This window comes from Etheostoma spectabile, chromosome 2 (assembly GCF_008692095.1).
Source record: "Etheostoma spectabile isolate EspeVRDwgs_2016 chromosome 2, UIUC_Espe_1.0, whole genome shotgun sequence".
In the NCBI taxonomy this organism is placed as follows: domain Eukaryota; kingdom Metazoa; phylum Chordata; class Actinopteri; order Perciformes; family Percidae; genus Etheostoma; species Etheostoma spectabile.
In genome coordinates, this window is record NC_045734.1 from 11,800,099 (window position 1) to 11,814,727 (window position 14,629).

Here is a 14,629-nt window from a genome sequence, read left to right on the forward strand (position 1 = left end):
TGTAGTTTCTCAGTGTGCTCTTTAGTAACATGTGTCTGGTCCAGGGAGCTTTGTCATTTGTAAGGCTACTTTTACTTTTACACTTTAAGTAAATTTCCTAGCCTGTACTTTGTTACTTTTACTTGAGTAAAGAAGTTAAATCTGTATTTCTAATTTTACCAGAGTATTTTTTAACGCAAGTATCTGTACTTCTACTTGAGTACGGGAAGTGAGTACTTTTGCCATCTCTGCTCACTGCCTGATTGTCAAAACAGACTTTAGAAAAAAAATACAATGTGGAAAATTTTATTTTGCAAATACTTAGAGACTGAAATTATGCACATGATAACTTGTGTGCAAATGTATTTAAAAGATGATGAGCTATAGAATTTTTTTTTATTTCTTATTAATTTGCTTCTTTGGGCCTAAAACTTTACACAGAAAATAGTTTAAAGGTTTCCCAAAATATCCCCCCAAAGTATTGAACCCTGGTTAAGTAAATACTTTTATAACAGACTCAGGGTTCAGATAATGAGTTTGGCTTTATAAAAGTTTGTAAAAAGAACATTGTACCATCTTTTTTAAGGAACAAAAGTGAATGAGGACTGCGCAGGAGAAGCTTTTAAAGATCACAGTTGAATATTTTTTTAATGATTTTAAAAGTGATGATAATAAAAAGACACAAACCAAGATGTTCCGAGTTCTACTTAACATTTATTATTGTTAACATTTTAACACAATGGATCACCTAGATTTTCTAAACCTAACAAAACGAGTGCTTCTCAGCATGGTTATGAGGTCATATACTGTATATTAAAATAACTGACTGTATTCTGTAAAAATAGATAAAGGCAACACAACCAAGTTACAGTGCAAATTGGAACTTGTAGAGAAAGACACTGAAGTGACACACAACCAGACTGCTCATGTACGTAATCCCAGCATGTGCAGCGGCAGAGTTAGTGGCATTGTTTGTCGTCATCGCTGCTACTGTAGTTGTAGCTGCGACGGTCGTGGCTTTAGCGGTTGTGGCTGTGGTGGTCGTAGCTGCGGCTGTGGTGGTCGTAGCCGGGGCTGTTGTGGTCGTAGCCGGGGCTGTTGTGGTCGTAGCCGGGGCTGTGGTGGTCGTAGCCGGGGCTGTTGTGGTCGTAGCCGGGGCTGTTGTGGTCGTAGCCGGGGCTGTTGTGGTCGTAGCCGGGGCTGTTGTGGTCGTAGCCGCGACTGTGGTGGTCGTAGCCGCGACTGTGGTGGTCGTAGCTGCGACTGTGGTGGTCGTAGCTGCGACTGTGGTGGTCTGAGCATTTGCTGATGCTGATAATTAATAAATAATTACATTAATATAATAGAAGACTGTGATCCTTGTCCAAAAAATTGCAATGCACTGTAATGGGCTGCACAATTAATCACAATTTTATCACAACAATGGACTAAACCAAACTGAATGGACTGAACCATCGTGAATTAAAGGGTAACTACTGTTTGTTTTACCCTATTTAGCTGTTTTTCTATGTAAGTGGTTGATAGGAACAACAATTGAAACTGGGCCAGTATGAAGAGCCACAAACTGGGCTACAATGAAACCCTATGGGGAAAATGTGCATTGTCAATTTGGTCCGCTCACAGTGCTTTATTTTGCCACTGATATGCTCAGATTATTTTTCTAAGTGTTGGACACCATTATGGAAAGGCTCTCTTCAAAGAGAGAGGCCTTTTTAAATCCTCTTTGAGACCTTTCTGTAACAAGAAACAGCTCTGAGATCGCTAGCGCTAAACCCACTAGACTCCATTTGAAGAAACAATACTTTTAGTGTGTAAAGAGCAAACACATTTTCACATGTATGTATAGTTTTGTTTCTGTCGACTTTGAATGAAGCATATTTTACTAAGCTAAAATGACTATTATATTTACATGGTGTCTGGTGGCTTAAAGGAACACAATTTCACAGATGTTTTTATGTTTAAATAAAGGATCTCAGTCTTTAACAGAAAAGTCTATCTCCTTAGAAATGGCAGTGGCAAAACAAGCACTTTTATAAAGGTAAATACAAGCTGCGCAATTGCCCTATTAACTTTGTAGTTAGTTTGAGATGTTCCGATACCGGTATTGGTAACATCTCCAATACTGCCTAAAATGCTGGTATCGGTATTGGGAAGCACTGGAGTTTATGCACCGATCCGATACCACGTAATAAAGCCCTCAAGAAAATCTATGTTAAAGTAGTTTATTTATGTTGTTTTTCTGCTGACTGTTAAACTGGACAATAAAATAAAGTGCTACGGCGTTCATTGTTTGTGTTTGTTCATGTTTCCCAAAATGTTTAACGTGAGCCAGACCGACAACAAAGATAGAAATCATATCCATATCCATACAGGGATAGTAGTATAGAGTCGTTGAAACATTATAAAGTATGTGACACGCTGGTATCGGATCAGTACTCAGTATCGACCGATGCGCTTGTTCAGGTATCAGAATCAGTATCGAGAAGCAAAAAATGGTATCGGACCATCTCTAGTGCTGACTGCTTAATACTGGACCAATGTAAAATATTGTTGTTCCTATCAGTCACTTAGACACACAAATATGGGAAAATAGGGTCCAGGTTTGAAAAATATAGTATTTTGTGGTGCTGCAGAGACACCTCTGCACACAGATCGTATCCTACAGACTAAAAAAAAATTCTTAGTTCTGTAGAGTTCCTCGCAAAAATCACACAATAATATTTTTTTATTTGAATATTTATTCAATGAAAATTAAAATGATACAAAAATGATCACTCCCTCCAATATGGTAAATCATATCACAATTGCAATATCAGTCAAAATAATTGCAAGGAGATGTTTCCCTCATATCATGCAGCCCTACACTTTACCAACAATGAAAACATGATTGACTTACCAATGAGCAGGAGCTGTATCAGAACTAGCAGAAGCATTTTGAATCTCTGTGGCATCTAAGAGGAAAAAAAAGAAAAATTATATTTTCTCACGTGATCAAACAAAACAGCTCCTTCCACTTACCAAGCAGTTCAAACATTAAGACTAACTCTATTGGACATTCCTAAAAACAAATACTACATATAATACTAATAATTAAAAAAAAAAATCTGAATAATGCAATAAAACCAGCACACTTTAAGACAGAAAATGATTGTACTTACAAAACTTCTCTGTATTTGACTTGTGTAGCTGCCTTTACCTGGGATGTGAATACTGCTGTCTCTCTGCTCGCGCTTCAATCAGTTAACCTTCAGATGTGCAACTCTAACTCAAGCTCTGAGTTTGTCACTGCCTTTTATACGATGAATGACCTACATGAAAAATGATGTGAAAGACACCCAGCTTTTAAAGTGTTCAAAGGATGATCATTCCTTCCACATCGGTCACCTCAGTGTAAGGAATAGCCTTGTTTACCCATGCGTTTTGAAGGATGGCAGTTTATTCTACAGCAACTGAAAGGCTTTAGAAAGCAAACAGATTGGTAACAACTGAAGGTGTTGTCTCTCGATGTGATACAAAGACCATAGTGTCTACCTTTTATATTGAATGTAAGTTAAAGTCTCTAGAATGAGAATAAATGTTAGGGCTAAAGCAAGGTCTCTTTGTGCGCAACCGGTTCTTCAAATTTACTCTGCTATTCTGGGTGAACACTGTTTTGGACTGAAACCAGTCTTGTGATGCATTCATTTAAGTAGATTACAAAAGTTGTGTGTCACTCGATGTCACTCAAACTTATGTGTCAATATACTAGTAGGTTGTTAGAGGTCAGAATATAACCGGACCATTGCCAGACATAAAAAAAATACATTATTATATCATAAACTGCTCCAATGATACTGGTACTTTCATGTTTGCATGTGATAATCTCAGTCAAACTTATATATATTTTGGGCATTTTAAGGCCTTTAGTTTTGACAGGACTAAAAACAGGCCAGGCCTAGAAAGGGGAGAGAGAGGGTTTTTGTGACAACGGCAACCGAGAATTTGCTCAACGACAACTAAATTCCTTTTCTGCCAGGCCCGTCATCCTGTCGTTTTGAGAACAAGCGGCAATTACAGGATAATGGAATACTGAATTTATTTCTAGTAAGGTACGGTGCGTTTGTGATAAAACCATGGGAGTCTTATGTGACGTGCTGGATTGTTGTGTATTAGTAGTACAAGTATGAAAGAGTAAAAAGGCAAGGAACTGACTCTGTAATATCATTTACACAGCAGTATACACTCAGTTGCCAGTTTCTTAGGTGCGCCTAGCTAAAACTAATGCCTATATCCTACATTCATGAGGTTTATAATGGTTTTGAATTGAATTGCATTATGCTGACAGGTGATTAAGGTGGTAAAGGGTGTGTTTTATTGCTTATGTTGTGTTACTTTGTGTTTATGGTCTCACTTTATTCTCATACTCGTAGTTTACTTTGAAATCCAACTGAGGAGTACAGAGCCTAAACATCAAGATTGGGTTGCTGCCGAGGGTCTGCCATTCTTTGAACCGTCATCTGGTCCCATGACAGCAGCCTCTTGCTTAACAGTGTGTCTGGCATTGGAGACAGTGTCCACACCCAAACCTCCCACACACTTATATCAACTGAAGCCAAGTAATTGTTCATCATAAAAAAAGTTTTTTAGGTAAAATGTCTGAAAATATACATAAACATGAGTCCAACATATTAGCAAAGTAGGCCTATTAGTGTTTTTGTTTTTTAAATTTATAGAACATTGATGACAGGTTATTGGTCTGTAGGTAAGGTAGCCACCGACGGATACAGTTAGGATGTATGTTAACCTTAAAACGTGTAAATATATATGAATGTAAATAATTATTTTAATAGCTTAGTATTGTATACATGCACCATAAAAAAGGTTTGTGTAAGGACTGTACTTGTTATTGTAGGTCTGATTTAATTTGCGACTTAATTTTGTGGGGGTCCTGCTCTGACTCTATTTCAGCTTAGGGGTCCTTGGCCTAAAAAAAGGTTGAAGACGTGTACAGTCGGGTCCATAAATATTGGGACATCAACACAATTCTAATCTCTTTGGCTCTATACACCACCACAATGGATTTGAAATGAAACAAACAAAATTTGCTTTAACAGCAGACTTTCAGCTTTAATTTGAGGGTATTTACATCCAGATCAAGTGAATAGTAATTACAACAGTTTGTGTATGTGCCTCCCACTTTTTAAGCTTTTAACCAAAAGTATTAGGACAATTGGCTGCTCAGTTGTTCCATGGCCAGGTGTGTGTTATTCCCTCTTCATCCCATTTACAAGGAGAAGATGAAAGGTCTAAAGTTTATTTCAAGTGTCAACAATCAAGAGAAAATTTCACCAGAGTGATACAGAGGGTCCACCACAAGATGTAAACCATTAGTGAGCCTCAAAAACATCAAGGCCAGATTAGAGTTTGCCAAACAACATTTAAAAAAGCCTTCACAGTTCTGGAAAATCCTGTGGACAGATGAGACAAATATCAACTTGTACCAGAGGGATGGGAAGAGAAGAGTATGGAGAAGGAAAGGAACTGCTCATGATCCAAAGCATACCACCTCATCAGTGAAGCATGGTGGTGGTAGTGTCATGGCGTGGGCATGTATGGCTGCCAATGGAACTGGTTCTCTTGTATTTATTTATGATGTGACTGCTGACAAAAGCAGCAGAATTAATTCTGAAGTGTTTCGGTCAATATTATCTACTCATATTCAGCCAAATGCTTCAGAACTCATTGGACGGCGCTTCACAGTGCAGGTGGATAATGACCCAAAGCATACCACGAAAGCAACCAAAGAGTTTTTTAAGGGAAAGAAGTGGAATGTTATGCAATGACCAAGTCAATCACCTGACCTGAATCCGAATGAGCATGTATTTAACTTGCTGAAGACAAAACTGAAGGGAAAATGCCCCAAGAACAAGCAGGAACTGAAGACAGTTGCCGTAGAGGCCTGGCAGAGCATCACCAGGGATGAAACCCAGCGTCTGGTGAGGTCTATGCTTTCCAGACTTCAGGCTGTAATTGACTGCAAAGGATTTGCAACCATTAAAAAAATGAAAGTTTGATTTATGATTGTTAATCTGTCCCATTACTTTTGGTCCCTTAAAAAATGGGAGGAACATCTGCAAACTGTGGTAATTCCTACACCGTTCACCTGATTTGGATGTAAATACCCTCAAATTAAAGCTGAAAGTCTGCAGTTAAAGCACATCTTGTTTCTTTCATTTCAAATCCATTGTGGTGTTGTATAGAGCCAAAAAGATTAGAATTGTGTTGATGTCCCTACATTTATGGACCTGACTGTATATGTGTTTGATAATCTAAACAAGAGTTAGATTATCAGATACAAAGTTTTGTCTATGAAGTGTCTGAAAACATTTAATTACTATTATTTTCCAAAGCACAAGTCTACACCTTCAAATTGCTTGTTTTGTTGGACCTACAGTTAAAAACTCAGTTACTATCAATTAAAATTGAAAGGACCAAAACCTCACATTTGAGACGCTGGTGTCAAGATTTGTCATATTTGGATGAATGACTGAAATGATGAACAAAAAATCAATCATTTTCTGTCGAGCACCGGGACCCATTTCATCACATATTTGGGTCCTATTTTTCATGACCATCTTAAATTTAATATGAACACAGAGGCTATTGTGACAACTAAATTCCTTTTCTCCCAGGCCCGTCATCTTGATCAATCTTTTGAGTTCTGCATTTTACGTGTCACATTCCATACATTCATGAAAAAGGAATTTAATACTCAACTAAAAAGAAAAGTACATTCTACTTATTGACAGTCATGACGCATGAACCCTAACAATAACCATAACTTGTCATGACAAAAAAAAAAAGTGTTGTCATAACCGTTTTACTTGTTTGTTTTATGACACGTTCATGACAACTTCATGTCACTGTTATGTAGAAAACTTCAAGTGAAGTATAACCTTGTCTTTTAATGTTGAAATACTGTACATCCTCCCATAGAAACATGTTTGTTGTATTTCAGACTTCCAAATAAAAGACATGTAGGCAAAGTACTGAACAGAGGCATGTTTATTATCTCACAGTGTTTAGGTCAAATCTTGGTCAACCTTATGACTTTTTTTCCCTTTGGCTTTTACTTGATGCTTCTGTGACTTCTGCAGCAGAGCCAGAGTGTCTCTCTTCTCAATCTTCCGGAGCTGTTTCTTCTTCATCCTCTTGATCTTTGCTGTGTTCTTGATCTGTGATACAAAAGAGACGGGAGAATATAAACAAAAGGTATAATCACTGATGGAAAGATTGTGTGCGCTTGCGTGGCTAATTAACTAACTTTTCAGTTGATAAGCTCTTTTTATTGCACAAATGAAATTCTGAAGCAGTGTAGAATTTTCTTCTCCGTGACTTTAATGCGACTCAAATTTGCCAGAAAACATATGTGACCTACTAGACACCTATAGACCTTTTTGTGTTGACAATAACAGTTGACATACCACTTGGACAATCTCTGATTTGCGCTCGTTCTCTGCGCGGCGTTTCAAGTTGTCTTCTCTCCTTTTCCTCTTTTCCTATAAAGCATGGAAAAATAGCATGAATGAAAAAAGGTGCAAATACTTAAACATTACAGGAGATAAATCCTCACACAGCTTTACCTCTTTCTCTCTGGCTTTGTCCTCTTTAAGCTTCAAAGTATACTGTTTCACCAGCTCCTTCTCCCGCTTGGCCTCCATCTTCTTTTCCCAAGAAGAGCACAGCGGTTTATCTCTCACCATTGCAGAGAACCTAGAAGACAAAATTACATAAAAGCAGGTTTTTAGATAATACAAGAAAAATTGTAACAGTGTCTCATTCATAAAGCATCCCATGAAAGTAGGGATGCACCAATCCAACTCTTAGAATCCCAAAACATCACTGCAATTATTTCCACATAAAGGCACACCAACCTAACGGCTGACAGAAAAGGCAGTCTGACTGATCAGTCGGCTTCCAGAAGTCAAAAAGTGCCTCGGAACACACCAAAATGATGAAGACTTGAGCGTACGTCCCGCGCGAGATGTATTAACAGCAGGCGGCGCTAATCTGTATCGTCGCCTGAAAAACGGAAATGACGGAACATCTCTCTAGACCTGGTAAACACAGAGCACACTGCCGTCAGTCATTGATTTCATCAGAGTGTGTTGATAGTAGTCAAGAAGGACCGTTGTTGTCATTACTCGCTGAACAGAAGAAAATCCGATGGCTAGTAATAAGAAGATACTGGCGTTGTCAGCTCCGGTTTTCTTGTGCACTGATTCGCTAGTCAAGGGTTAGCACTCCACCAGTCAGATTGGTCACTGAGTCCAACTGCCCACTGGCCAATTCAACAAGTCAAATCGACCAAAATAAACTCAGACGGCTCGTGTGACCGACAACGGCACGGAATGCACCAAACAGATCGAGCCACAGACCTCGTCAGACTGTCCAACAATCGGGTTGGTGTGTCAGAACCTTAAGGAACATGAGGCTAGGGACTGCTGTAGCAGCAAAGACTCCCCTTCCCTTTTCAAGAACCAGAGAGAGTTTACAGTTTGACAAGAGTGAGGTGGTTAAAAGAGCTTGTAGCTGAGACGGTTTTTGTCTCCCACACAAACACATACATTCATCATGTTTTCTCTGTAAATGGCCACAGTGAGAAGTGTCATCTCCAGCAGTGGAGGCAGTGTACAGTAAAAAGCCTCTTTCAATCACTTTACACTCAATTGCATAGGGCCTAATGAGCCCAAAAGTAGATCAAAATCATGTTATCACCCATAACCAATACATAAATGATAAATTTAATTGATACGGATACACTAAATTTCATAATTATATTATTAGGGATGGGGGAATCGATACAGCATAATATTGCGGTATTTTCTGTGGAAATACACAGACGCCTAGTGTCGATCTATTATTATGTGTTGGTCACTTTGTCTGCTTGTAAAAACCTATTTTGCAGCAATACAATTTAAGTGACACATGTTATCCTGTGACACTAACTGCCAAACTCTCACCTTACCTAAATAGTGACACAATTATGATTTAAATATATTAAAAAGCCAACTAAATACATGACGGATTTTTCCTGATAAGGACACAATGTAGTCAGTAGTACTTAAAGTACTGAGGTTCAATTCTCAATCTTCATTTAAATATCAGCACCAATTAATGTTACAGATTCATGCAGCTTTCCATAATGAATGTCACATTCTCTGTCCGCGATCTGAACATTTCTCTATCAAATGTAAGGGAGTAGTAGTATACAATAAATAACAAGTAAGTTACTTAATTCCAGTACTTGAGTAACGTTAAATGTACTCAGTTACTTTACTACACTGCCACACACCTCTGCTTGTTGCGGTCCTTCCACGCTCTCCCAGATTTGGGTTTTCCCAGGGGAATGACCGGAGTTAATGGTTTTCCACTTGAACCCGAACGATGCTTCTTTTTTGGGACAGCCTCGGAACTCGTGGGTGCGGTTTCTACTGGTGTGGGCCCGATCCCGTTACCGTCCACTCTGTCTGGATCTGCTGCAGCCTCCGTGTGCTGCTTCGCTGGCTCGGACGGGTTACACAGCTCCGGTTCGGCAGGCACACTCTCGAGTTTTTGCCCTGCATTCTCCGTGTTTTTCTCTTCTACAGGCGGCAGCTCCTGGAGGACAGACCTCCTGGTCCGCCTGCTGGGAGTCCTCGCCGGGGCTTCTGAGTCCAACAGTGCGGCAGGGGTGCGCACTTTGCGGCCACTGCGGGTCCGTCTGGTCTCTGGCGGTGGATCTTGGACATCCTCCACCTCGAGTACCGCTTCAGTAACGACATTTTCTTCTAACATGGCTGCCTGCCTCTTTGACATGTTTCCTAATTAAAACTACACCACATTACTCTGATAAACTTGTGTACCCACGTGTGATCACCGCCAGCGTCAATGTGTACGTTGCTCTCCTTCCGCTTCTGTGACGTTTGGTAAACAACGTCGGAGTGCGCTACCGCCGCCTCTTGGTCCGGAGTGTGAACTGCAAACTCGATGCTGCACATACCTCCTACTACTGCCTTTCTTTATTGAACCATCAAGTTCACGCAAACAATCACAACGCCGAAGTCAGCTCCAAGCCAAATAAGGCACAACATGAGCAGCAGAAGAGATACTCATAAAACACAAGATGGAAAAAAGAAAAACAGATCAAATTAAATCAAATGAAACCAAGTTTAGCAGAGGTGATGTAAAAAAAAAAACAATTCTAGTATCTTTTGTACATATTTTGTGTTCTTACTTCTAAAAGACTTGGAGTATAACATAAGTTGGATTCAAGCAACTCCTGGGTGCCAGTATGGAGGAGTCGTGTAGGCTAGTGTGAGAGAACTTCAGTAGGTAGAAGCAGGAGCGTAGCCCAAAATTCTGGGCACTGTAGAAAGTCATTTTGTACAGGCTCTTCCCGCATCTACAGCTACTCATTCTAGCGTCTTTTCAGGCCTTCCTCACTAGAGATGGTCAGATAACATTTTTTTGCTTCCTGATACCGATTCCGTTTTCAGCGTCTCATATATTTTATTATGTTCTAACAGCTGTATACTACTATCCCTGTATGGATGTGATAGGATTTCTGTCTTTGTTGTTCTGGCTCTGGTTAAACTCTTTGTGAAACATTAACAAACACAGACAATGAACGGCGTATAACTTTCTTTTTTCATCCAGTTTGACGGTCAGTTATAACAGAAAAAGAACATAAATTAATTACTCTAACGTGTATTTATTTTAGTTTTTTTTAAATGTGGTATCAGATTGGTGCATAAACTCCAGTACTTCCCGATACCACTACTAGCATTTTAGGCACTATCGGATGCGTTGCCGATACTGGTATTGTGTGTATCCTTAGTCTTTTGTAGAACCAAACCCTATGCAGGGTAGGTCCTATAAAATAAAAAATAAAAATGGAAGGTTTGCATTTTTGATTTACTACAGACCTTGCAACTCACACCTTGCAATATTTGACTTTTGCCTTGTCATCATTGCGCCCTGGAATCCACTTTTGTTGACTCCATGTGTAGTTGGGTCGACTCACGCCAGCAAGGCTTGGATCCGATCACAACTGCTTGCAGCAGTTCTAGATATTATTATTAATAATAATAACTCGCTGCAGCCTAGTCTTTGCACGGTGGGGCAGTGATTAATAAATTTGGTACCCATAAAATCACATGTGGCCCCAGCCTGGCCCCTACATTTGAAATGCTCATAGTTGAGTAGGTCCTTAATGGTTAAAATGGGGCCAGAGGGGCCCCTGGGTAGCTCAGTTGGTTGAGAGCCCGCCAATATGAAGAGGTTTGTTCCTCAACACAGAGGCTCTGGGTACAAATCTGACCTGTGGCAGTTTCCTGTGTCTTCGGCCAGTTTATATACAGTCTACGGTCTTCCCCTCCTCTCTACCCTTTCATGTCTGAGATCCTTTGGTGATTAAAGGTGGAAATGGCCAAAATCTTTAAAAGAAAAACATTGAAGGATGATGTTGTCAGATAAAATTGATAGTAATAATAATCTCTCATGCACTCATCATTATGTAGACTTAGCAATACTTTAATATGGTGAGGGAATTGGTCACAGTTTACAATATATGTAAGTGACTGTTACAGCATAGATCAAAAAATACCACATGAGTACATTCCTATAATATGAAGATTAAGAATGTGTAGAATATACAGACAGATCATTAAGATGTTTTATCTATATGTGCTAAATCAACTTTGTTTGTCTATTTTTCTAACATACAGATCCATTACATAGCATAATAGTAAATTCAGCAAAACATAGGTTGGGATTATTAATTAGTATTATAATTATTATTCCGATAATACTTCATTATGACAATAAGTCATGAAGCAAAGTTTACTTTTATAGTGTTACAATCATACTGCAAAATAATATTTTTATAGAGAGATAAGATGTGGATTAGGATTTTGCCACAGTTGAACCATACAGGTAGTATAAATATCACAGCTCAGCATACAAAAATCACATGCAAGTAGTTTCCTTACACCATAGTATCAGATGAAAACAGAAAAAATATTCTTTCCTTTCTCACTTCTGGTAATATGAAGCTGAATGTGGCCAACAGTTGAGGAGGTCACACTTCATATTCAAAGGGCAACACTGTTTTCTACCTTCATTGGATCCATGTATGTGTATGGGACATCCAGGTTCTGGTTTCTGATGTGGATGACCGCACTTAAAACTTCAAGCTCTGCTTTAAAAACCTTTATCAGCCCGCAGGGGATTCTTTCACTGAAATGGTCCTCTGGGTACTGGCCAAGAGGGACCTGATCAATACAATACATAAAACAATATATTTTTTAAAAATGTAAATGAAATACACTATTGACAATATTATGTAAAGTTGTACAAAGTAAGCAGATTTTTTGCAGGGTATTTTGTTCTTATAAATACATGGATGTGGTTTATGTGATTGTCATGAGCTTGTTTGCACCTACAAAGTCAGAGGGCTCCTTGCTAAGTAGCCACACGGTGGCCATTGCCTTAGCTGTTGTGCCCTTGTTAGGCAATGTCTGCAGCATCCTGGCCTTGCTTGTTGTCCCCTTTGTCGTCGGTGGAGGAAGTTGCATGGTGGAGGGAGTGTTGGGCATCCAACCACCGTAGTCATACTGCAGTGAATTCATGATTGACAGATGACTGCTTAATACACTTTGAAGTCATGCTGTATCAGTGCATCCAATACTTTGGTTCACACTGACTTATTTCAACAACTAATGGACCTTCATGTTCCCCCATGAATCTTATTGACTTTGGTTATCCCCTGGCCATCATGTGTTTTTCAACTTTAAACCTTTATTATTTGCTAGACTGTAATTAAATCTAGTTCACAATGACCTCAAAACAAACTGGGATCACTTTGCAATCCTCATACTTTTCATCCAGCGCCATTGTCAGATCACAACTTTATATGTACTTTGGAATTACTAAAAACTTTCCTATCAGCCTCAGCTGTTATTTGTGTTTTGTGCTAATTACTAAATGTTGGCATGTTAACATGATAAACTTAGATTGTTTTCTTGGTAACCAATATAAGTACTAAAAGTCAACATGTTAGCGTTGTCATTGTGAGTTTTTTTAGCATTTGTTGCAGTTAGCTCAAAACATCACGGTGACTGAGTGCAGCCTCACAAACCTGTTAGCATGTCTGTAGAGTCTTTATGTTTACAGTATGTCTCTTTCTCCAGTTCAGAAAAAAAACTGCAACACCTCATGAACCCATTTCACAAAAATAGCAACATTATAATTGATCATCCCAGTAAAGTAGAAGGCTTCACCTGTCCAGCATTAACAGCTGAGTGCTGTCCTGAGCAAGTGAAGATCACCATGGTGACAAACTTGATCAACTCAGCCACTGTGGTAAAGCTCTTTGGAATTCCTGAGAAGTTTGTAGAAGGTATAAACTGCATTACTCAAAGACTTTCAGAAGACCTTTTATATTGATTAAGATTAAACTTTTCATTAAAGTTTACCTGTGCCTGTTTGGGAAAGAAATCCATGCTCAAAAATGTCCAAAATCCACTTCTGCAGTTCAGAATCTGTCTGGACCATAGCATCATGCTTGTAGTAGTAGCTGAGCACTCCCTGCACAAACCTTTGAGAACATGGATAAGTAAAATGTAAAACCATTTCCTATTTGAATTATACATTTTATAAACACACTGTAGTAGTGAGACCATAGAAATAAAATGGATAGAAAGGGCATCCCAGTCAAATGGTCAGAGAATAAAAATTGACTTGCAGAAAGTTGCAAAGGAGAGGTTTTGCCTTACAGCCAAATTAGTATTGGAGTAGTAAAGTAACAAGGCATAGAGAGCCATAATTGAGGATTCAGTTGTATTCTACCAGAAAGAATGATGTTAACAAGATAACTTTTGTTGACCTCTATCCTGTCCTTACTCCCATTGTCCTATACCAGGACATGCGGGCTCTACTACCTGTGGATGATATCCCAAAGCTTGAGTCCATCATCCCTGTAGTAGAAGTTCGGCACAGCCTCCACACCACGCTCAGCAATGTCGTCTGGTATGCAGAGGGAGCTGTAGGTCATTGAGGACAGTGATCTCTTCAGGATTGTCATCATACCCTCTCCACCAGAAGCTGCAACCTAGAAAGGAGTGAAATACTGTAAATGATATTTAAAAAAATATATTTTTTAGCTAATGGTCTTCTGAGCATGGTGGTTGCTTCATACCTTTGGGTAAATTCCAGTCTTAGATATAAGAAAATGTCGAGCAAAGAAGTTGATTTCAAGAGTGTCGCGGGTGTGAGGTATGAGGAGCTGAGGAAAAGAGGAAACTTTGTTAGGAACATTATTACATGTAACAAAGTCAGAAATCTCAATCCATCTAATAAGCAGAATGATATACCAAACATTATGATTCATAAACTATAGTTTAGTAAACTGCATTTACAGTAAGTTCAGGGTTCACCCTTCAGTTACCTTGTACAGTGGATGCACCATTGGCACATTACGCAGCAGCGCCACTGCAAACACCTCAGCCAGCAGGTGAGTGCGTAGCAGGTGAACATTGAGTTGATGCTCACTGAAATCTGCACTTCTCACAAACATTTTGGCCATCAACCAGTCGTACTCAGAATCAGTAGGAAGGAAGATAGGGTTGTC

General features: G+C 39.2%; 3 protein-coding genes across 4 annotated transcripts in view; all 3 read right to left on the reverse strand.

The window, feature by feature from the left end:
- Positions 1 to 718: 718 nt before the first annotated feature.
- LOC116704520 (integumentary mucin C.1) lies at positions 719 to 3,604 on the reverse strand. 2 transcript variants are annotated; one of them, XR_004335703.1, is made up of 3 exons: positions 3,138 to 3,604; positions 2,876 to 2,930; positions 719 to 1,290 (listed from the first exon to the last, which is right to left on the reverse strand). XR_004335703.1 is itself a non-coding variant. In XM_032540079.1 (3 exons), the coding sequence occupies exons 2-3, from the start codon at positions 2,928 to 2,930 to the stop codon at positions 845 to 847; spliced, it is 501 nt and encodes a 166-aa protein (XP_032395970.1). In that variant the 5' UTR covers positions 3,176 to 3,604; the 3' UTR covers positions 719 to 844. The 2 variants fall into 2 exon arrangements, 1 of the variants encoding a protein (XP_032395970.1); XM_032540079.1 differs by having other exon boundaries at positions 3,176 to 3,604.
- A 3,401-nt stretch (positions 3,605 to 7,005) lies between these two features.
- On the reverse strand, positions 7,006 to 9,937 carry ccdc86 (coiled-coil domain containing 86). Its single transcript, XM_032532150.1, has 4 exons — positions 9,314 to 9,937; positions 7,602 to 7,731; positions 7,443 to 7,517; positions 7,006 to 7,193 (listed from the first exon to the last, which is right to left on the reverse strand). Exons 1-4 carry the CDS (start codon positions 9,814 to 9,816, stop codon positions 7,041 to 7,043), a joined length of 861 nt encoding a protein of 286 aa, XP_032388041.1. The 5' UTR covers positions 9,817 to 9,937; the 3' UTR covers positions 7,006 to 7,040.
- A 2,140-nt stretch (positions 9,938 to 12,077) lies between these two features.
- LOC116701622 (arachidonate 15-lipoxygenase B) overlaps positions 12,078 to 14,629 on the reverse strand; it is a 21,803-nt gene continuing 19,251 nt past the window's right edge. Inside the window, exons 12-18 of the mRNA XM_032535423.1 lie at positions 14,447 to 14,629; positions 14,198 to 14,284; positions 13,941 to 14,110; positions 13,476 to 13,597; positions 13,281 to 13,381; positions 12,444 to 12,614; positions 12,078 to 12,272 (exon numbers count right to left, since the gene is read on the reverse strand). The exon at positions 14,447 to 14,629 is cut by the window's right edge and continues 24 nt beyond it. Of these exons, the coding sequence (XP_032391314.1) occupies positions 12,093 to 12,272; positions 12,444 to 12,614; positions 13,281 to 13,381; positions 13,476 to 13,597; positions 13,941 to 14,110; positions 14,198 to 14,284; positions 14,447 to 14,629 (1,014 nt within the window). The 3' untranslated portion in view covers positions 12,078 to 12,092. The remainder of the gene's footprint in view (positions 12,273 to 12,443; positions 12,615 to 13,280; positions 13,382 to 13,475; positions 13,598 to 13,940; positions 14,111 to 14,197; positions 14,285 to 14,446) is intronic.